We start from the raw sequence: 23,669 nt of genomic DNA on the forward strand, positions 1-23,669 counted from the left end.
AAAGCCTACACGCGTGCAGGCAGGAGGACTCTGCCGGCAGAACCACAGCTCCCACGTGAAAGCTGCCACCCAGCATTCATCACTGTGAAATACGCTTCCATCATCTGAGCTTGTTTATTTTGACAGCTGCCTCGAGTCACTTCTAGTTTCAGCTGCAAGGTACAGAAGAAAACTAATCCTGTTTCTACAGCTGATGTTTGTGAGCAATCTACAATAGGAAAGGAGTTGTTCTTTCATCTATTTAACCAGACATCCCTCTCCAACACCACTGGCTTTATACAATCTGTGGCAATTCAAGCAATAATCAATGGATAAGCAAGCTTCAACTGTGAGACGAGCACTGTAACATTTGGACATTGCAAACATACCCTGTTAACTGGCACACTGAATTTCAAATATTGTGGTATTTGCTCCAAAAAGATGCATGTAAAACAAGTCAATTTCTTGATATCCTACAGAAAGGAGCATGTAGAACACACTAAGCAAATTAGGCTGAACCTAGCATGGAAGTTAACTGCAACACAGGTCTAAGGAGTTTCTGACAGAGGGCTTGATTTTTTCTGTTGACAGTAAACACACACTTCAAATTCTCGTGTTCTAACATGAGAAAAGATTTTGAGGACAGGCATTGAAAAAGACAAACAACAGCCAGCACAGATAGTAGAAAATTCATTTTATTTATATGGAAAAGGCTACATTTAGATCTGTAAAAGGTCTGAGTGTTATGTTGCCCACATGTCAAAAATCAGTCGTGAAACGCAACAAAAAGGTTACATATTTCTCTACTTAGCAGTGCAATTAGTTCACATTGCAATAAAATTAAGTCAAGTATGCAACAGAATCAAACCCAAGTGTTTCTCCATAATCAGCATACAAAGAATTACAGTGCAAAGATCATTTTAGGTTTTAAGAAATCTGCAGTCAGTCTTTAGCGCATCCCAGTGGGCAGGATATCCCAATTACTTTCATTACTAGCAGTTGTATCTTGTCAATACTGTGCACGAGAAAGTCAGTCTAAAATGAAATGACTTACACCGTAAATAAAATATATTTAGTCTATACAATTAAAAACAAATTATATAAGTGAACTAGCAAAATGAAATCCAAACACTTATGAAACAGACAATATATCTTAAAGACACACATACAGTATTCATCACTTAAAAACAGCTACTTTTCTCCAGCAAAAATAATTTGGCTGCTTTACAACTGCAATAAGGATCTTGTAGTCTGAAGATGCAGATGTCCAACTCTTAAAAACCATAATAAATGTCTTCTGCAAAGCATACAAAGAGGATAAATATTCTCGTCACAGTCCAAAGGTTATTTTTGGAAGTTTTCCCCTGCTCCAGAAACACACTTACATGGGTGGAAAAATAAAATATTCAAGGGGCACAATGGTAGGTTGAAACAGTAAACTGTGCTCCATTTCCTTCTAAGTTTGAAAAAACTAGAATTTACAGTACTCTGTGGTATATGAAAAAGTCTTCACAAGTTTACATTGCATATTTCTGAGTCCATTCCCTTGCATGTCTGTTGTATCTGTATGTGCAGAAAGAAGGCATGACAGTGAGTGAAGAGCTGTTAGTGAGACATGGACAAAGTCTGAACGGCCATTTTACTTCATGCAGATACCACTGAACTTTTCACTTAACATTCACTTGATGTTAACATTTCTAAGAGCAAAGCAGCACACAAAGGCTATGTTTGGTTTTCAAGGCTAGCTATCAAAGCTACTTAGACTCAAACTCAAAACCAATCTCACAGGTTTGCACTGAACAACCCATCTTTGTGCATACTCAACTTGTATTTCACAACTGGTTCCCTTACTTGTACGTTAAGTGGAATCCCAAATGTGTATGCCATTAGCAGACTGACAAAGTTCACACATTTGGGTAGAATTCAATATAATTAATGGAATAATTAATGGAAAGGGTGGGGATGGAAGGCACCATGATTATTACCATTATTCTCCATTCTGTACTTTCATCTGTTCAGCACTTGAAGACCCCAGAGCAAAAGCTTACATTGATTCATAACATCCCAATTCTAAGTCAGTTGTGGTCCACGAACATGTAGCACTTCAGTGACCTGCTGCCCATGTTACCCTCCTGAGATCAGAACTTCCTTTATGTTCTACAGTGTTCCGGAAAGTAAGGAGAGGTTCTTTCTCTCCACAAGGTGTTGCAGAATATGACAACAATCCTTATCACAAAGTAAAGCAAAGCACTATTCTGTCCCACATTTATAAAACTGTGTCCAAAACATAAGTTCACTGTTCATACCTGGACATCATACTACATGCATAGGATTCATACCTAGAAGACCACAGTAACAAGTACTTCCTAGTTGGAAAACTAATCTTTTCATGTGATAAAAAATAAATGACCCTAACATTATGATGGTTTTATGCAAATAGGAACAAAATAATATCTAACAGTTGCATATGCCTACAAGTTCCTGCTTGTCATTTTACTAATAGATTTTTTCAATATTTCAATATCCAATACTCTACTATAGATATGTATAGAGATTTCTCAAGGAAGTTGGACAGGTTGCACAGCCAAAAACCAAGCCACCATCTGTAAGTACCACACAAATATGTCTGTTATACTCACTTTTCCTTGTCTGACTTGTAGATCTGTGCAATATCCGGTACTAAAGGATCATCTGGATTAGGATCACAAAGTAAGGAGCATATGGACAATAAAACTAAATAGAAGAGACAAAAGTTAGTTCACTTGGTTCCTGTAATCCTTTATATATTCCAGCACACAAAGTGAAGAAAGGAAGATTGGAAAGCAAATGCACGAATATCAAGATTTCTGACAGCAGTTCTGCTCAGGAATATTTACACAGCATCATTTCTCTAGGTCTAACACACTATCTGATAACAGCCCAGAGAACTCACAATCTACACACCTGTACTTTTTGTAGTCATTTTTTCCCCATGTTTTATAGCCTATCAACACAGAACATACTACAGATGACTGAGAAACAAAATGTTTTTCCAAGAAAGCCCTTCTAGCTGCAATTAACATTATCATTAATATTAGGCTATCATGCAAATCCTTCTCCACTTCTGTGCTGATCATTGTTTTCCTTCAATGAACGTTTCACTTATTTGATACATGCCCGACTTTCATTTGGGGAAATACTCTATTACTCACTCATGGTTCCATTTCAATTCCTGCTACTGCACCAGAGATATTTGATTTTTCTAATACTTTCCACACAAGAACATCAGGTCATTTCTTTTTAGCACTCTGTGTAAGATTATTAAGAGCACGGCTAAGAATTTTGGAGATGGCTGAGAAAAACAGTGACAGCAGCCACACTTGAAGAAGCTTTTGATGTGACACAAAAAGCCTACAAAAAAGGCTATAGCGTCAACGTTCCAAAAAAAATCCAGAGTATCAGCTTGAGGAAATTCAACAAGATAAGAATATAGCTCTGACCGATGACTGAGAGAACAGCTACATCTTAAAATTCATCTTAGAGAAATGCAAATCAGACCAATTTAGTGCCTGTTAAAATATGCTGTGATTAAGATCTCTGCCTACACAAGTACATTCAAGCAACCAAAAGCCACCTTGAAAACTCAATAAGCAATCAAAGAGGCTCCTCCACATAGCAGTATCTAGTCATGCCCATTTACATTCAAATTTGTTTGGTTTTACAGCTCTGTTCACAGATTTCTCCTCCCTTCTGCATGCACAGTCAGCTGTAAAAGAGAAGCTGCACTTCAGACTAATTGCACTTGATCTCACTCAACTTGCTTCAGAACATTTCCTTGTTATGTACATAATGCATGATACCATCTGACACTCCAAACAGATACTGATTCATAACAAGCATTCCAATAGACTTAGCCCCTTCTGTAACAGGCAGGATAGATGAGCTCCCATCGGCCCCCAGGGCAGTGCAGCAACAGGGAAAAAAACACTAGTGTGTGTAATGACATAAATCCATTAGCACATCTGTGAGCTTACCTTTAGATACAGTCAGAGCTGGTGACCATTGTGACCTCAGGATATCAAGACAAATACTCCCATTACTGTTTATGTTTGGATGGTATATTTTTGTTGTAAAAGCAATCTGAAATTAAACAAAGTAAAATTTGCAGCTAACATCAAAATGTTTATTACATTTGGAATCCTTGACACTCTCTTCAGTTCCAGACATCTTAGATCTTCCATATGCAACACAACCTGAGTGAAGCCGTGCACTTTATCATTCAGTTTTAGGATTCAGTCCTATCTGTTCATCCATTGTACAAGTACTCTCCCCTTATCTTTCTGGTTTTTACTTAGAGAAGCGAGTCCCAAACAGCAAGGATATAGATACAAAGCTCTGACCTAAGAACTGCTTCAGTTTGCAGAGAAAGTACTTACCTTTGGGGGTTTGAAAGGATAGTCTGTTGGAAAGTGCACTGTGAGGAAGAACACTCCCCCTTGATACGCGCTATCAGGCTGGAAAAAAACAAAAGAAAAACCATTAATACATTTCAGCTATTTTGGAGCTTCTCTTCAGATGGCAGAGAACCTCCGAAAGCAATGAATATCGCAGTCAACTTTTTTATCCCCAGTACACAGTCCATACTGAGGATGCTGAACGTTCCCATTGGAAAGCAAAGCTACAGCAGAGTCAGCCATGGCTACTACTGCAGTAGCCCAACTGAGTGCTGCCCTTTTCATGGCGGGTAAAGGAGGGAGCAGCGTTCGACCGCTGGAGCTACAAAACCGCCGGTCCATCAGCTCCAAACCAGCTCTCTCCTCACTGTCTGGGCTGCAAGGCGCTGCTGGAGCTCAGCTCCACGACACTGAGGGGAACACAAAGATCACAGCAGGTCTTCTACATCCCGCCTCCGTGCAACGCCACAGCTGCTCTGCTATACTCAGGATCTTCCTCCATCATTAAGCTACAAATATACTCACCTCGAGAAGTGGTTTCTCTTTGCAGATGCAAAGAGTAGGATTTTCCAACATAATTCAGTTGATCATGATGACATCAGGGAGTTTTAAAACACACAACATCTTTGTGACCTGCACAAATCTGTGAACATGCATTTTGTTAGAGAACATGTGCACAGGTTTAAGGCCAGGCTGCACACAGTTAATAGATAGAAATAACTTTGTTGCAGTCATCTGTTGAAGAGATTTTTCATTCTTATTTTCTAGAAAAGTTGGGAAAAGAAGTCTCAATGCTAAATGAAAAAGAGCTGTGCTTCAAGTTCAAATTAAGGGAAGAAGAATACCTGAAAATCTCTTATCGCTTGAGAAGTTCAAAACGGCCAGAGAGGAATCCAGCCTCAGCAAAGCTGAGGGAGAAGTTTGTGATTTGTCTTATGGGAACAAATGCAGGCTTTTTTTTTTTTTTTTTTTAATATCATGTTCACACCTTAGAAGTCAACAGAAATTGCAGTTCTAGAGATGAATAGAAGATGTAAAAACAACAATGGTCGCTATGAAAGTCTCCTTATGCATTCAAAATGCAGACTGTCATAATGTAAGGCAACCTATATATAGTACTGCTAAGAAGCCAGCGGTAAGTAACATCAGAAGAGACTGTCACTGTACCTAAAATTAGGTTTGAAGTGGCTGCTTGCATGCATACTAAGTTCATTTGTCAAAGTTAAAATAAGCTAAGATCAGACAAGATTCACACTCTTAGTAGGTAAGGTATATAAAACGGATGATGCCAATAGACAGAAGAAGTCACACACATCATAGGTGAGTTCTCAAATAAGTTTTGGTCTTATGCTTCTCTCAGCCCCTCAGAAGACACGCAGGACAGATGCACACCCCTCTTTCCTTACATTATTGAGACAAAGGATAACATGCTGATAATTGTGGCTGAGAAAGGCTGCTCATTCTTATTCTAAGCTACAGAAATGTGAGGAACTTGAAGCCAAGACAATATTTTCCACTACGGGACATGAAAAGTAAATTGTGATCTAAAAACTATAGAAAGAATAATAATTTTAGTTGGAATTTAAACACTAGTATTTCCCTTAATGGGGTCATTCAGGACAGACATACAAATACTGGTGACAAAGCTTTTTTTTTTTAACCCTATGTTCTTGGATATTCTTTGCTGCTCTGCCATTCACCTTTCAGTAGTGCAAGTAGGTCAAGAGCAGAATGACTGGGTATGTGAAGGAGTGTGGTTGTAAAAGAACAATGGCAAAAGCATTACTATCTATAGAAAAGCTTTTCATGATCACCAGAGCTCCTGCTGTGTCATCACAACAGATTCCAGCCTGCCACTGACAAAACACCCACTGATCTTCCACTGCTTCAGAACAACTGTGATGAAAATGCAGAAATAGCCCCAAATGAGTCACAATTTCACTTTTCTCCACCACTGCATCTCACTGGTTTAAGTCCTGTCTCAATTTCCCAGCTCTCAAATCAGAACCAGAAGCTTTTTCCTCCAAAATTACTGCATCCATAAGAAAAACACCAGGAATACCAGCTTCTTGCCATTGTATTTGTAAACACCCTCTCAGGTCATGTTTTCATTCATTCTTCTTGCTCACAGCCTTGCTCATTTTTCTTTAGAACTTCTGTTCTTAAGCTACGTTACCCTTTCTTGTGTCATTAATCATAAATCACATCATTCAGAGGTTTTCTCTGGGTTGAGCGACGTCTTTCTCACACAAACACCAGAAGTACTCACAGTCTCTGGCCTCGGGTTCCCAAAAACCACCCTGTTTTGCCAGAGCCACATCACACTGCATAGATTCTAAAAATCCCCAGATCAACAACACCAATCTTGTTTACAGTTATCAAGTTAAGAGTTTGGATTATGTTAACTATTTCTCCTTTCAGAGAATATCTTTCTATTTCTATAATGTTTATGTCTATATCTTTCACAATTGAAATGATCTTTGAAAAGATCTTTCAACTAACTCAAGCATTGCAGTTGACTGATTAAGCATCCCTAATTTCAGGCAGAAGACAGACTTTTTTGACCAGTTAAAAGAGTAGTACCAGACTACCAAAACCAACAAAGTAAACCCCAAATCGTCAGCCAGCACACAGTACAGCTGAATTTGACTGCCATGTTAACAGAAACCCAAATGAAAACTTCCATCATGTAAATGAAAACAAGTCTGCTTTTTAAGGGGGAATGAGTTATTATACTTACAGGTCCCATAATAGTGGCTTGCCAATGAAACACTGCAAGTCAAAAAGATAAAATAATGAGAGCTTTTCTAAGCTTTTTCTTAAGTGAAATAAGGTGAGCCATGGCAATGTCCCAGGAGGAGCTTACAGTCATCTCCAACAGGTCCAGCAGAACAGTGGGCTGGGGGGTCTCGCTGCAGGTCACTCAGTTCCTGTAAGAAACACAAGATATACAAGATATATGAGATATATTTAATACCTTAAAGCATTAAAGCGTTGCAACCGAGCTCATAATAGGCGTGGATCTACAGAAGCATTGATGGAAAGAAAGAAATAGATTTCTCTGTAAAATCAGTGCTCAATATAGAAATCCAACTGTTCCTTTAGCTTTTGATCTGACAAAATAGTCATGTATTCACCTCATCCGTGCACATTCACTGAGTAAAACCAGCTCATAAAGTGACTGCAGAGTGCCTATCAAGTATGAAAGGATGCTAAGTGAACTAGAGAAACAACAGAAATAGGAGCTATACACCTTAATGTACCTTGATGCAATTACCTTCGTGCTTCATTTCCAAGTGGCTAACATAAAATCCTGAAGGAAGTTGGAATTTCAGAAGTGCTCAGAGCAGCTTTGCTACATCAGCTGACTTTCATTTCTACACAAGCTCACACCGCCTTATGTAATTTAGAATTTTTATTTAATCATACAGAAGCAGCTCAATTTTTCATCTAAGTCACCTTTACCAAATGTAAAATAGGCCAGGCATTAATACAGCTCATTCTCCTCGTTTAACTTAATATATTACTTTTGATATCTGAAGTTTTACTACACTAAGAACAAGCTACACACTCCAACTCCAAGCTGCTAGGAACTGCTCTGCTGCAAGTTTAACAATCCTATTTAAATACTTGCATTGCAATAAGCTAAAAAGATGAATGCTAAATTTACTGTTCTTAAGTCACCCAACCAATAACCAAGACCATACATATTTAAACCAGTAACAAGCACGAGCAAGTCTGAAAATGCCCCCCTCAAGTTTATTTGAAGGAATAACAGGAAGCATTTCCATCTCCCAAAAAATCATTCAAGAACACTATTGCAAAATGAAAATCAAGGCTTAAAGAGGCACCAAGGTGACGTCAAGTAAAACCAGTGTATGCACTATGCTCAGATCTCCTGCACAAGGTGAAGGGTCAAAACTGGACTGCAACTGCTGGGATATATTTATAATTTTACAACATCCAGTGAACGACTCACAGTGCCCTTCTCCAGACAGCTCAAACACCAAGGACAAGGCATCCAGCGCCACAACTCGGGCACACTTCTGACAGCTAACTTCTGGCCCCACATAGACAGACATGCAGTGTACTGAGCCTCTTCAGTGCCAGTACGAAGTTACAGCTTTGCTAAGTCACTCCTTCAACTACATGATTGAAAACAGTTCTTTGATACAGTGACACAGCTCAGGCTAGCTAGGGTGAACTGCCAGCTCCCAGCTTCATTGCTAGGGTGGAAACCCTAAGCTGTACCCAAAGCAGCACCCAGCCTAGGCTCAGCATAAGAGACAAGAGCAGAATCCTGCCCAAGTGCAGCTGCCTTTTTATCTGTGGATTCAAATGTCATGAAGGAGCAGTACACAGAAGGGTAACCAAGTCACTGCCTGCACAAGAAGTCAACCAGTCTCAAATTTCCAGGCATCACGAGACTCCATGAACAGCTCCTGCCACTGCTCCAGCTTGCAACACAAGGTCCAACAAGAGAAGACTGAGTTAATATGCAAAAAGCGAGAACAAGGAAGTTATCTGCACAAGACAGGTGGCCAAAAGGGACAACAGAAAAGCTAAAAATCCCATCTTAAAGCAATTATATCTGACTGCTTAAGGCAACAATGGGGAAAAAGGGTTCAATTCAACATCTCTAAAACACATGCACACACTCCCTCGTGCGTGTGCCCCACCACCACAGCTGCCAGGCAGGCACCTCATCTTGGAGTCACAAGTCTACAACACCACTTCTATTTGTTGGATGCTTTCATTAAGACCTTCGCACATCCCAAAAATCACACTAGTTCCTTCATTCACATCAACACTCGTACTTCCAAACTGCTAGGAACTAGAAAGGTGTACGCTTCCAGCTTCTTCAGGCTGAAGACACTGATAGCTGTCCACAATAAAAGCATGTTTTTAATCACAGCTTGACAAGACCTAGATCAATGCAATCCTGTTACTTCCCAACTGGGAGGAAGAAACTCTCTCTTCAACCTAACATGTTAAGCACAAGCCATCTTCAGACATGAAGAAAGATTTTATACCTTAAAAAAACAAAACAAAACAGCCAGTCCAAACTCACGCCACATTCTCCATTCAAAAAATGACAAACCGACACTAATGTGCCTTAGGAATACAAATGTGATCAAACTTACTAAATTAAACTTGACAGCATAGCAGTTTGAGACTTTGCATAAAGCAGCTCAGATCAAGTAGAGATAAGAGTCAAAGAACTATTCTGTGCTGTACTGTTAATTATGCTGCTGAAGCTTTGCACTCCAAATCATTTGGAGAGCTGTACAACTTGGGTAGGCTTCAAGCTTTCATATATTTTTTGAAATGCTGGGGAGAGAAATTCTGACTGCCTCCTTGCAAGTCAGAGCAATTCACCAGTGTCCAGAGCTGAACTCCAGAACAGCTGTGATGGCTCCATAGAATCATGAGATGTTTCATGATTTACATAAACTCTGGTTGCCCCGAGGCTTCAACTACACCCATATTTTTAAGTCAGTGATATAGAAAATGCTGGTTCAAGACTTGGATGTATGCATGCTAAAAACAGGAGCTGTAACTCATAGCTTTACAGATCCCACTTTTATAAGGCAAACTCAACACCATGAATTACAGCACACAACACAGCAACATCTGTGTGAGTACACAAAAGCAACACAATTTCAGCAGTGAATGTCCATTAAAACCAGCATGCCGTGCTTTATCCCAGTAGAGCCATAATCAACTTGGATAGAGAAGACAACTAAGCTGAGAACACTGCTGGCAATAAGTCTTCTAATCCTCTCAAGCACTGAAAAAATTACTGAGCAGAATAAAATATCGCTAATTCTATGCCACAAACTGGCTGCAATTAGCAAATGCAACAAACTATTTCTCCTGTTCCAAACTACAGAACCTGAAAGTAAGCAGGATCCAGCACCAGGGCTGCTAATGAGGGAACAGCCACACAATGATAGAGATGTTAACCATCAGCTACTGAAAAGGGACGCAGCAAAGCCTCCAAATGAACATCTTTTATTCATCATACCACACACACTGTAGTAGATCTGTGGACAAGGTGAGACAAAAAATTATAAGTCAAGTTGAACTGACTTATAAGTAAAACTATGTTAAATTGTAAAAGGTGGAAGTACATCTGAATGTACAGACACTTCAGCAGTGAGCCCTTGTATTACAGAATGCACTTCAGAATTGTAAAGCTGGTGAGGACAGCAGCTGCTCAAGCAGTTGTGTGCCTCATTAAATACAGTTAGATATTGGCTCCTCCAAAGCCACTGGAATGAGATTGGAAAAGATACTTTGACAACAGGGAGATGGACATATTAAGCACAGTACTTATGGATACTCAGGAAGCAGGGGTACTAATAAGAGAGTCCTAAAAATATGCCTCATTTTTACTGCTAAACAAGCCTGCGGGCTATCAGGAGACAGAAATAGACTGTGAGCAGCATCACCAAAAGCTATTTTAATTCTTTAAGCTACATGAAACCACATCAAGAGCCTTTTCCCACACCATTATTTAAAACAGAGGTTTTTCAGTTTCTCAACTATGTTCCTCATCTCTTGCATAAAATGCACTGCACTTCCTACTAAGAGCATACATCCACCTCTGCTCCTGTATTAATAGTGACTGGAATTATCGGAAGAAAAGCAACTAAAGCCCAGATTGTACAGAAGTTAAAGGAGTCTCTTTTCTTTCTAAGTTCAGTGAACACAAAACAAATATTTAATCATAACATCCTTCAAGCTTCAGTCCAGTAACAAAGGAGTTAACCTATTTTTACACACTGTGTAAGGCAAAATCTATTCTCTGATGTCACAAGTGATGTTTTGGAAGCAAATGGAAACATTTCATATTAAGGATTCAAAAGTTTCCTTAGTGTGTTTATTACCACCCAAAGAAAGCACGCAGCTCAACAGTTCATGGGCAGAACCCAAGTTAGTTTCAACATAAAGATGTAAGCTGGCATGTCCTGTCCATCTACGCATACGAAACACATACTGAAACAAACAGACTTTCAGTTCAACAGCATATCTGAACGTTGGAACGCCTCCATTCTTACTGAGTGGCAGGAGAAAAACAATCAAGCACTATGCTGACAAGACGAAAAACAACAGCTATTTTCAAACCAGTCTTCAAATATGTCAGAGGAGATGTTGCTGCTTTCAAAATCTCTAACTGAAGAAGCCCAATTTTTTAATCCTGGTAACAAGAGTAAGTGAATACAGGTTTTGTAAGCAGTTCACAATCTGATTAAGCACAGGAAAAAAATCAGCTTTTCATTAATAGTAGAGGGGCATCCAGAGTTACAGGACATAGGATGAAAACAATTCCACCAGCTGTAACACAGAACTGACAGGATAACAAGCTCACAACTAGGTAAGTAAAGAGAGAACTCAGAGCAGGAATCATGAGAAATGCTTCCATACAGGTCCAATAAGCAGAGCTGACCTATACAACTTACATAACCCAGCAGCCTGAATGATCTCCTCCTTGGCACAAAAATGGCATTGTGTCCATTTTGCAGAGGCAGTAACCATAAGGACTCATTTGAAAAATATACCTCCCAACTAAAATCTACAGTATTGGTTTTCTTTTACATAATTGCTAACATCCACCAAGCAGCGGGTTGTTCTTTCGCAGCCTTCCATTATTGCTGTACAGCCCTCAAGTCCACAGGGGTCCTTTATGGAGTCCCTCAAAGCAGACCAGTGAAAGAAGGCACAAAACAACACAGGCCACAGCAGCAGTACTGTTTAAATATCAGTCCCAAATCCCAGTCAGTCCCCGGTGTGCAAAGCAAGGACAGATACTTATGCCCTGCAGTTGTGCTTCCTCCATAGGCGCTATCATTCTGACAAGGCAAACTACCACACTGCCAACACTCAGGCTTGCACCCAAAGCCCCTCAGCTGTGTTAAAGCACAGTTATGAACCACCCTCAAACTACCCAACCTTGGTTAAGATTATATGTCTGGACTAAAAAGTTCCCAAGCAGTATCACTGTGCTGACAGCACTTAGTACTCAGAGTTCCCCCAGGAACCAGCAGGGACCAGCAAACTGTCATACAAATACATTTAATCTAGTATGAGTTTTTTCCAGTTCCACCATTTTTAGGACTGCTCTATGTGCAACAGTGACATGAAGATACTTGATCTTTTCTATCTTTTTTCTCCTCACTACAACTTTCCATTGGAAACAATCCTATTTCTTTGCCACTTTACTTTTCCACAGCAAGTGACTTCTTACAAAACTGCTCTGGAGTCAGGCTGCTGGCAAATTAGTTCAGCACTGGTTTTTATTCTTCCTGGAATAACAGCAGACGGTGATGAAGAGTCATTGAGAAGTAACCCAGAAGTAGTCGTTCCTGCAGCAAACTAGAAGCAAGAAGCAGCTAGGTTTGGATCTAAGCTCAACTCTTTCAGTAGCTCCTTCTCCAGTACCACTCCACATTTCAGATGAAAGCAATTGCATAACCAGGAAATCTTACACAACCTTGAAGTCAGCACTTCTTCACTTTCAAAGAACAGAAAAGCAATGCAGAAAGACTAACAGTACATGAAACGCTCTCTCCCAATGATAAATTTTACAGCTGTTGAATACAGAGCTTGTAAACATCACACTAAAGAAAGTTGTGGCTTTCCAGTACAAATGGAGGTGATTAAAGCAGAAAGAAAATCTACACAGGCAAAGTGTAAGAAAAATACAGCAAATAACCCCACGGTATGAAGGTCTCATTTGGAAGATTTGCTTTGTCTCCTCATCCTGACAGAACAAAAATAAGCAGGTATTCAGAACAATCCCCCTTTCCAAACACATAACTAGAGAAGTTCTTGAAGAAAAAGTGAGAAAATAAAAAGCTGATAAAACACCAAGCATTCCCAAGTCACACAGGGGCACAACAGAGCTTACTGCTAGGAAAAAAAAAACAGTCATTGACACCTTGGTTGCTCCGAAAGTAACGCCTCCTATTAATTCCACAGAAACTACTACAGACACAAGAAGCACAAAGACGCTATTTGATAGAGCACGTTCTCAGCTACGAAACAATGTTTTTCCCACAGGCTCACCCACCAGCTTTGTACCTCAGGCAGCGATGACCAGCAGGCTGCGTGCTGTGCTCCTGTACACCCGCACAGCCGCACGGTGCTCTCACGCCGCTGGGCTCAGTAAAAGTTCAGCAAGGATCGCTGAACGCCAACGGGTGCCATTTTATCCGCATGGAAAAACTCAGAGACACACCTTCGCCTCACGAGCCTGCCCATGATTGACCCCACGTCGTAAGGCCGCCCCTCTGCTGCCATCTGTCGCGATACAACGGCGTATCGGTAGGAGCCCTGTGGCCGCAATATCCCTCCCCCCTCCGCCCACTCCCCTCAGAGCGAGAAGAGGGGCCGCGGCACTCCGACAAACCCAGCCCACCCCTCCACCCGGAGACAACCGCATAATCGCCCTCCCAGCAGCAGCACAGCTCGGCAGCCTCCCTCAGCCCCGCTCACTTTCTGTATCCGTTTCAGCGCCATGGGAGCGCAAGGCGACAGCAGCGAGGAGCGCGGCGGGGGGCGGGGCGGGCAACTAACGGCATCCGCACGCACCGACGGAACGGGAAATAACAGCGCGGGGAGGGGCGCCGGGCTCTTTGTGTCCGCTTTTCGCGGGGCACGCTGGGTAGCGTGGGCGGTGAACAGAGCGACTGCACGGCGACCGCTGCCCCCTTGCGGCCTGGAGGTGTTCGCCTCCGCCGCCCGCTCATCAGCCTTGACGGCTGCGGATTCCGCGAGCCTTCGTCGCTCCTCCCCCCGCGCCTTTCAGGGCGTAAAGCATTCAAAAGGGGCGGGGCGCGGCGCATGCGCGCTGCGGAACTGCGTGCGTCCTCTGCGGAGCGGGAGCGATGGGGCTGGGGCAGAATGGCGCCGTGCGGGGTGGGTACGGGCGCGCGCGGGGCCGAGGGGCTGCGCGGGAGAGGAGGGGGTGGCGCCCTGCCCGTTAGAGCTTAGCCGACAAAATGGCGGCGGGGTCCCCTAGGGGGTTGGCTGTAAGGGGAGGGGTCCGCGGGTCGAGGCGCGGGGGGCTCCGTGAACGACCGTGGTGTTTGTGGGAGCAGGGTGTGACTCTGAGGGTTCGTGGGTATCAATTCGTGTGGCTTCTGTGCGTCGGTGAAGGAGCAGCGGCCTGCTCTGCGCTGCGGGATGTGCTGGGAGCAGCGGGCGGGGCTCCGCCTGGCGGCTGAGGCGCGGGCTGCCGCCTAACGGCTCGGGGCGGCGGGCGGTTAGCGGTGCGTGTGGGGAGCAGTGCCGCTGGGTGCCTCCTGTCCTGCGTGGCACTGCTCTGCTACTAAGCTCTGCTTACGAAGAGAATGAACTTCAGAAGATTTCTGTATCTCGTTCTGTCCTAGTGAGACGCTTAGCGAAGTTGCCTGTCCCCTTTCCCAAGTCTTATAGGGCTGCTTTCATAATACAGGCGTTTGACTGGTTGCGCTTAGTGTTACATCTAGACCCTTGTGCGTCAGTATGGTGAGCTGCCCTTGGAAAGCATCGAGAGCTGACAGATGCTTTTGATTCCTTATCCTAGATCCAATGCAGTAGTGTCTCTTGCTCCGGTGAGACCTTCTGGCTTGGTATCTTTCTAATGCAGTATGGGCTTTGGGGGGTAAAAGAGAAATTCCCAGCAGAAGACTGTTCTAGTTTTCTTAAGCTGTGTAAATGTGCTAAAACTTAAATTCCTGTCTCATGTTTTTGTCTATGGAGTCAACTGGACTCTTTTTATACATGTCAGAAACACACATGCACACAGAAGTGGTGGATAAAAAAAAAAAGCAGGTGCTGTTAGGGTAGCCAGAACTGTTAGGCCAAAGTCCAGGATACTGGCATGAGGCCACAAAAAGTAGGGAAGGTCCTTGTACAAAAGGAAACGATAACAATTGAGCAAAACCTCAGAGTTATCAGAGATTCCAAGAGGGGTAAAAAAGTGCAGGTGGGAGGTAGTGGTGGCTTTACTGGCAACTGTCTTTCATAGAGCCAGGACCTAACATGGTTAAATTTGTGCCATTAAATATAATTCTTCTGGATCCATGTACTTTTCCATACCACCAAAGCAGACTTTTAATCTAAGCTGATTTTTTCTTACCCTTGTGGAGTGCTAGTAAATTAAATAATTTCCCCATTGCCAGACACCTGTTAAGCTCTTTTAGTTGCAGCATGCATTATATAAAAAATTTACTCAGTACCTGTACTCTGGAGGGATCTGTTTGGGTTGCTGATGCCGCGTGTTTGTCTTTAGTGAGCTTCTTAGAACTGAAACAATAAACAGGTTTTTTTGGCTTACAGTTTAAGCCAAAGAAACTGAGCTTGGAAACACTGTGCTTTCCAGTGTTGATATCACAGGTTGATGAAGAAAAAGTTAAAAACCAACCAACCAAAAACCAAACAAACCATCCAGCCACTTTAATCCTCGCTGTTATATAGAAGGGACTGAGGTGAGAGAGCGCTCTGGTCAGTGGAAAAGAGCAGATTAACTCAATGTGTGTCAAAATAAAAAATGCTGTGTTTTGCCTGGAGAACAGAATGATCCCTTTGAATGTTAGAGGTGTTGTCTTGAGCATGGAGACATTCGCTGTTGGGAGGAGTTTTAATAGAATATTGTGGTCAGCAAACTGAGTCTTTTTTCTTCTTTTTGTTCTAGTTGAATGGATTGCTGCAGTCTCTTTAGCTGCTGGAGCAGCTGCTGTTGGGTATCTAGCTTACAAAAAATTTATCTCTAAAGACAAATGCTGCAAGGCAATGGTGAATCTCCATATCCAGAAGGATAACCCCAAGGTAGTTCATGCATTTGATATGGAAGATCTGGGAGACAAGGCTGTGTACTGTCGTTGCTGGAGATCTAAGAAGGTAAGATATACATGCACGTCAATAGCACTGGGAAACTTATTCATTTTTCAGTAAAACCATTTTACTGCTTCATTTAGCAGAAACTAGCTTCTTTTCACATTGGCTCACATTCTGCAGTGAGATGTGGCAATAATTCAGTCCTTGAAGCTATGTAGATTTATGGAGAGTGAAACCTTCAGATCAGCACTAATAGTGAAAACAATGTTTCCGTGGGTGTGAAGCAGCAGTTTCACTGAAGAGTACAGCTACTCTTCAGACTAATCAATCATAAATATCAGATATTATTTTGCCACTGAAGTTTATCCAAAATTCTTGGTCTTTCAGTAGATGAAGGAGAACCCGGGAACCATAGCCTGAGGGCCAGGTTGGATGGGGCCCTGGGCAGCCTGGTCTAATATTAAATGGGGCGGTTGGTGGCCCTGCATGTGGTGGGGGGGTTTGGAGGTTAATGATCTTTGAGGTCCCTTCCAACCCTGGCCATTCTATGCGATTCTGTGAAGCTGGAAGCTTACTTTGTCAGTCAGAAGATGTCTTGCTACTAGTTTGCATAGGGAAAAGCAAGACATTAAGAAGTCTCTTAGTATACCAGAGCTGGTGTCAAATGGTTGCTTGACATGCTTGAGCTCACCACTAAATCACATGGATGGGGAGAATACAGAATTGGTTTTGGAAGAACCTTGCTTGTGCACATGGTGCTGTCCTGCATTTATTGCTGTTTGCAATGCCTTTTGCCACATTAATGAGTACAGCAGCAGGTTTGTTTCCAGTGGTGGTGGAGGTAATCCAAAAGCAAATCCAGAAGTTTTTGAAGAATCTAAACGGATGAACTTAAAGCATTTGTCTTTGCAACCCATAGTTTTGTGGTTAATCTTACAGAATAGCCAGTGAAACCATGCTAGCACACTTAGAAAATTAAGTGTCTGATCTAGATGTGGGTTTGTCCAATTTGGTTGCATATGAAGATGCCTCAGTTGCTTAACGTCAGCGTTAAGCATGATACCTAACTTTTCAGAAATGCTGTTAAGATCAGCTTTAAATCTGAGTTAGATGAGAGACCTTTGATGGTATTGAGATCGACTTAATACATGGATAGTGCTAGTTCTGGGTTCTGTAATGAGAGAAAGTGGAGTGAGTAGTCTGTTTACAACTAGCACGCATTTAAAAGCTGTTTTGAAGTCGAGGTGCTAATGTGTGGGTTAAATCTCAACTGAGAGCCAGAAGTAGAAGTTGCTCTGAATGCTACAGCTTCAGAAAAGAGAAAGGTGGAGAAAAAAAGCTGCGCTAAGTATTTGGAATTGGTAGCATCTGAACTGGAGTTCAGTACTTGTGTGTATAATCAATGGAGATCAAGATGTTACAATCACAATATAAACAAGAGAATTAGGCGAAGTGGACTATGATAACAAGAGAGAATAAATGGAAGGCTTACCCTTATGCTGGGCTCACCACAAAACACCAGAAGGAGGGATCTCCAGACAAGATCCTTCCCCACTGGTAGCCAGCTCTTAAATAGGTCTAAGAACAGCACAGCTGAATTGCCTTCACCTGTTCTCCTCTGGCTGACTCATGGCTCGCCTCAGGTGATCAATCAGAGGTTCAGGCCGTGACTCGGTAGTTCCCATACATTGTGATAAAAGAAATTGTAACTTGATGCATGGTATTTATACTTAACTGTCTCCTCCTCTAGAAAATAGAAGGGATGTCTGGATGTAGGGTTTGCGTTGCAGCTCTTGCCGTTATTCTAGCTATTGTCTGATACTGTCTTTTTTTGTGTGAAATCGGAATCTGGTTGAGTGTATTTTGCCATGCATTGAAGGGTGTTGTAGCTCAGGAACATACTGCCCTGCAGAGGCTGCTGTAATCTCATGCTAAAAGGAAGTAAATGAGGGATATGATATAATGAGTCTGTTCTTAGAATGTGCATTATTTGACAGTGTAAGCTTGTCTCAGCAGACTAAGCCTGATCTGAGGCACGAGTCTGTTAATGGAACCTGTAGCATTAGGCACCACAGGTTATTTCAGTTGCTGATGGTGTGTGTGCACTCCAGCTGGCTTCGTACTGGGAAGAAACAGTTGGACTGCATGAGGAGAGTGTTTTTGAGAAGCTTAAAAAAAAGAAGTTAATCCTCAGTTGTGTGGGTTTTCTTACTTGATCCTTTGTGGGGAGCATTTATTTATTGGAAACAGGGTACCTTCAGATAAGTCTGCTTTGGGTTGTAGTAGCCTATCAAAGTGGGTGGTAGGTGGCTTTTCTTAAATGGCCCTTTCCTATTCAGCATTGTGCTTTGCAGGGGCTTCATAGCATTGCTTTTGGACTTTTATGCAAAAGTCCTCTGTTAAAAAGTATTGGTATAGAGGCAAGAGTTTTGTCTTAAAACCAGACAGCAATTCATCTACAGTTAGAGCATCTGTTTTCTTCTGCTTTTTTAATTGAGGAGAGGGGGAGGGGCATCTTAATTGGTTTACTTGTAATTATCTGCAATCTGTGTGTCTTCCAGAGCACTGTTAGTCTGCAGGCTGAGAGCTGCTGCAGAGCATTGGAAGAAACAAACTTGTTTGGTGTCAAGGGAAATAAACTGAGCTATCCAGACCGCTGCACAATTCCCTCAGGGCTTGAGCTCTGATCGCTGTTGCTAGCCTGCTGTATCTTAAACAAGGATAAACATGCTGCGTCAGGCCCAGCTTCAGTCTTGAAGATGACCAAGTAGATGCCCTAAAAAAAAATGCGGTGTTCTCTGGGTTGTATGCAGCTTGCTTTTTTGTGCCTGGTGTTCCATCCTCTGGGAGCTAGCAGCTTGGAGATCAGCTGGCCCAGAGGATGCAAAGCTGTCAAAGTTGGTAGCTGTTAAAGACGCTTTGATGCTAGCTAACGACTATGAATTCCACCATCTTTGTCACCTGCAGATTTCAAGTGACATTGCTGCAGCTGGACCCTGGGCCTGTCTTTTTGGGGCGTGTGAGATGTGTGTTCTGTAAGCTGAGTAGGTGCTTCTGCAAAGGCAGATAGACTGTGGTGCTGTATGGAGAAACAGCCGGCCCAGGAACATTTGGGTGAGAAGCTGATGAATATCCTATGAATTAGGGTATAATTTCTGCCAAGTGTCTGTCAGTACCTACTCAGTGAGTCACTAATAACTGATTTGACAATGAAGTTCCTGTGTGAATTGGCCTATGTGATTGTTCTCCAAAATCTGGGGGGTTCTTAATTTAGAAAATTCACCTGCCATTTATAGCACGGCTTTTGACATTTTGTAACTGTGGTAAAACAAAACTTTCACCACTCCCTCTGCTTCCACCCTACCCTGCAGGCCTTTATTTTTAGTACTGAGAACGTTTCTTTCTCACTAGTATGTTGTCTTAGGGATGTTGCTTTTATGTGATACTTGGAAGGCTCTTAAGCATGGGTGATCTGACATCAATTTTAATCAAGGACTTTGACTGGGCAATGAATATTGGGATCACCAGAATGTCAGAGTTGGTTTGGTGGTTACTGTGAGGGAATATTGGTGTTCTAAGGGCACGAGCTTAATAATGCCCAACTTGGATTCCAATTATTCCAAAGCAAACACGATAGAAAGTGAATACAAATACAGTATGATGTATGTGATTGTCTCTAGAACTTCCTCTGCAGAAAGGGCACAGCCCTGAAGACATATCCTTGAGAAGTGGTGGGGTCTGATCTAACTCTCTTTCCTTCACAGAATATCCTTTGGCTCTTGCGTATGAAAAGAGCTGTCCAGGAGCAGAGTTGTTTTAAGCAGTCCAGGATCTGGGCAGTTACAGCTGGTTAAAGGAGTCCCTCTGGGTCTTGCTCTGACCAGGCTGTTCCAGTTTTGTTGATGGAACAAACATTTCTTTGAATTACTTCCTCAGTATTACCCTCATAAGCCCCTGATGAGTAACCATGTCAGCAGGAAGTGTGTTTTATTTCCATTGTCAGGTCAAAATCCTGATGTAGAATCCAGCTTTTGCAAATGGATGTTTGTGCTGGTGAGACAAGCTGGCTACGTCAGATGAAGCAAAGAAGGCCAGCCACTCTAGCTGTCTGGTAGCAGGACTAATCTGTCAGTGTCTCTCTTAAGTAAGAGATGAGGTAGGAAGCTGTCCTTTTACTTGAGAAAATTGAGTGGGGAAAAAAGCTTAGGATCTAATTCTTTTGCTTTTCCTCTCCCCACTTAACTTCTGTAACTGCATTCAGTCCTGGCTGTGGCTCAGGAAAATAGAGTGTTGGGCAAGGTTGGGAGCAAGTAACTTCACGTAGTCTGAGTTAACCTTCAACTGTAACCTGCATTTTCACTTTGCTGACCTGAGGCTGGAATACCAAATGCAGTGGAGTCGAGTTGCTTTGTTTTTTGACAAGCTTCTTGCCCACTCTGAGCTCACATGGGCAGAACTAAGTGTACAGCCAAAATTCAGGGTCACCTGAAATGCGAAAGTTCAAGTCTGCAATCACAGCAGATTTAATGAGAAGACGTTCCATTGAACTTTCAGTGTAGGTTCCTAATTCTGACTGTACTTTATATGCACTTTAATGTGTGTCTGTTCTTTCTCTTCCAGTTCCCGCTGTGTGATGGCTCTCACACACAGCACAACGACGAAACTGGTGACAACGTTGGGCCTCTGATCATCAAGAGGAAGGAGGCGTAGACTGGACAGTAGAAGTTGCAAAATGGATGACAAATCCTCTGCTTGCTTGTAATTGGGGGAGAAACCACAAATTCTTTGTCGTGTCACTGAAGAATTTCCCATGTAGTTTATACATCAGGCATGTTTATTATTTCTGGGGCTTGTCTTGTTTTAATCACTACAGTGCATAATTTACTGAATAGTCATAGTTGGAATTTTTTGTCCTGTAATGTGTGTGTACCCTCTCATTGAATATGAAGCTAAACTGACGCACAGAATGTATGAGGCCATTCAGCAGAAGTCATATTCAGAAGGTAGATCTTGTTTCTGAGAGCTTTGCAAGTTACATGGCTGGATAGAGTTCCGCAGTAGCAAGAAATCGTGGTGCCAAAATGCAGCTTAACTTGTAATTATGCTGCATTTTCTGCAGATGGCACATTTGGCCTATTACACTACAGTTTTGTGTGGGCTCTGTAAAAAAACACATTTAAAATTGCTAATTAGGAACAGACATTGTAAAATACTTATAGCACGATGGGGCTGAGGGACAACTTTGCCTTTGATTTTACAGCAGTGTTGAAACTTGACCCTATTACCATGTGGTATCATGAATGTACTACCAGAACTGCAGACCTGTATTGAGAGCAGGATTAGGAAGATCATCTCTGTGATAGCTTTCTCAATAAACAAGTGGAAGGATATGAAGTGCTCGGAGTGATGGGTGAGGGGTTGCAGGGTTGTTTTTACTGCTAGAAAGCCTTAGTTTCCTTTGCAGTCTCTGACAGTGGAGCTCACTTCCCCAGACCACAGGACGGGGAGGCTATGCTGATTTATTCCAGAAGCTGAAAGAATAAGTAAAACCCCACCCACTTCTTCATTGCTCTGGCTGGTTCCAGATGATGCTTCCTGCTGTTGCACAGAGAGCAGGCGCACCTTTCCTTATTAAGTGGCCTTAGGCTCTACGTGTCTTAAATGGCTCCTGCCTTCCTGGGCTCACTGCTCTTGTGGATCAGCTATTTTTACCCAAAGGAACAAACTTGGACAGGCTTTGGTGACAGTTAGAAACATGGAGAAAAGGAAGGATGAGAAGGAGGACTCGCGTCCTCCTTTTGTATGGCACTTGTCTGCCTTATTTAACAGTTGCATTAATGGCCACATCTCCTTAATTAGCTTTAGATTTATCAACATACAAATGGCTACAAAGCAAAACCCAAAGAGTGTGATGGCGGAGGGCAGTTCTGTATTAAACCTGGTCTGCAAGCATAATTGCAGCTTGTGTAAGATTGAGCTCTTAAAACAGAGAGAAAGGCTACCTCAAAACTAGAGAAAATGTCTTCTCAAGAAGTTGAAATCTTAACTGTAAAGATTCTTCCAGATAATTGGGGCTATAGGAATTGTATTTTTGTTAAGGTCATGTTTGCTACAACTGGTTAAGACAAAAAAAAAAAATCATTTCCTTGTCCTCAGTGTGAGAATTTCTGAGGCTGAGGTCTTAGCTGAGCACTTTGAACTTTCGCAGAAGGCAGAGAAAGCAGAGTAGGTAGGCAGCACAGACCTAAAGGAAGGAGGGTTTGCATGTAGAGTACTTGAGTGGAGTCAACTACTGTCTGAGAGACCTGCTCTTGTAAGAAATTGCAGTCAAATACATTTAGTCTCATCTTTCTCTCCCTGTATTGTAAAGGTACCTGTTTTGGTGTTTTGTTTTTTTTTTTTTTTTAACTTGCCCAAGTATGGATACATATGGAAAATTGTTTTAATCTTAAATTATCAAATATATTTGGTTTATCCAAAACCAAGTTCTCTCTGTATTACTAGAATGTGGCACTGGATATTTCTGTATTTTTTTCATATATACACATTTGAGCTCATCTTGATCTCAAGGTAATGTTTGAGTTCTCATAGGTGTGCTGTTTGTTCCGAGGAAGATTTGTGCTGTAAGTAGTGCTGTAATCCAGTGCTGCTGTAATCATAAACCTGTGTCTGGGTTGGGTTTTCCTTCTGAGACTTCCTGTTAGCAGTAAAGCCTGGCTTCTTTGGAAGGAATGAAAGTTCACTGAAAACTGCATTTGTGTTTTAAGATACAAAGTCCTGAAATCTCTCATGGATCTTCTGATTCATAAGACTGTTTCCTGCTGTTGGACAGGAAAACACTTTGTGGTGCTTGAGCATCAGGAAAGTGGGCTCCGTGAGAAGCTCTTCTTCCTTGCAAGGAGAAGATGCAGAAGCAGAATCTTTGTTGATTTACATCCTGGTGAGTTTGTTTTGGAGAAGCGTCACATTGAAAAATGTTGACATCAAGTGTTTATGGTTTATTTCGATGCACATACAGTTTTCTGTACTGTACCTAAAAGTTGTGCTACTTGTATATGTGAGCTGTTAGAACACAATAATGAAAAGAGAAGCCTGAATTTGAGTAAATAAAATTGCCAGTAGTCTTGAAGAGCACCGGAAAGTACTACTATTTTTTTTTTTTGCCTTCCTAGCAGAGTAGGTTATAATCTCATGATAGTCTGAGTGCTTGGCTGATCCAGTGTTCTCTGAAATCAGTGCTTTCCTTAACAAAACTTGAGAATATTGTTGGTTATGCTTTCACCAAGATTAAACCATCAAGCAATTGCTCTGAAAATGTGCATCTTCACATCACATGGCAACTCTTATTTGAAAATATGGTCACAGTCTTTCACAGTTAGAAATAGCAAAGAACTTGTCTAAGAGTAAAAGCGTATTTCTACTCCACATCCT

General features: G+C 42.0%; 3 protein-coding genes across 5 annotated transcripts in view; 1 reads left to right on the forward strand and 2 right to left on the reverse strand.

Moving 5' to 3' along the window:
• ANXA11 (annexin A11) overlaps window positions 1-23,669 on the reverse strand; it is a 751,397-nt gene that overhangs the window by 67,500 nt on the left and 660,228 nt on the right. The window lies entirely within an intron of this gene.
• On the reverse strand, window positions 657-14,055 carry UBE2D1 (ubiquitin conjugating enzyme E2 D1). 3 transcript variants are annotated; one of them, XM_052677642.1, is made up of 7 exons: window positions 13,914-14,055; window positions 7,279-7,342; window positions 7,153-7,184; window positions 4,395-4,472; window positions 3,993-4,098; window positions 2,619-2,712; window positions 657-1,542 (listed from the first exon to the last, which is right to left on the reverse strand). In XM_052677642.1, the coding sequence occupies exons 1-7, from the start codon at window positions 13,935-13,937 to the stop codon at window positions 1,497-1,499; spliced, it is 444 nt and encodes a 147-aa protein (XP_052533602.1). In that variant the 5' UTR covers window positions 13,938-14,055; the 3' UTR covers window positions 657-1,496. The 3 variants fall into 3 exon arrangements, with proteins under 3 accessions (XP_052533602.1, XP_052533603.1, XP_052533604.1); XM_052677643.1 differs by lacking the exon at window positions 13,914-14,055 and adding an exon at window positions 4,938-5,055; XM_052677644.1 differs by lacking the exons at window positions 7,153-7,184; window positions 7,279-7,342; window positions 13,914-14,055 and adding an exon at window positions 4,938-7,146.
• Window positions 14,196-23,372, forward strand: CISD1 (CDGSH iron sulfur domain 1). The gene is made up of 3 exons (XM_052677648.1): window positions 14,196-14,336; window positions 16,096-16,301; window positions 20,859-23,372. The coding sequence occupies exons 1-3, from the start codon at window positions 14,306-14,308 to the stop codon at window positions 20,946-20,948; spliced, it is 327 nt and encodes a 108-aa protein (XP_052533608.1). The 5' UTR covers window positions 14,196-14,305; the 3' UTR covers window positions 20,949-23,372.

The sequence above is a fragment of the Tympanuchus pallidicinctus genome, unplaced genomic scaffold (genome assembly GCF_026119805.1).
Source record: "Tympanuchus pallidicinctus isolate F22 unplaced genomic scaffold, pur_lepc_1.0 scaffold16, whole genome shotgun sequence".
Taxonomy (NCBI): Eukaryota; Metazoa; Chordata; class Aves; order Galliformes; family Phasianidae; genus Tympanuchus; species Tympanuchus pallidicinctus.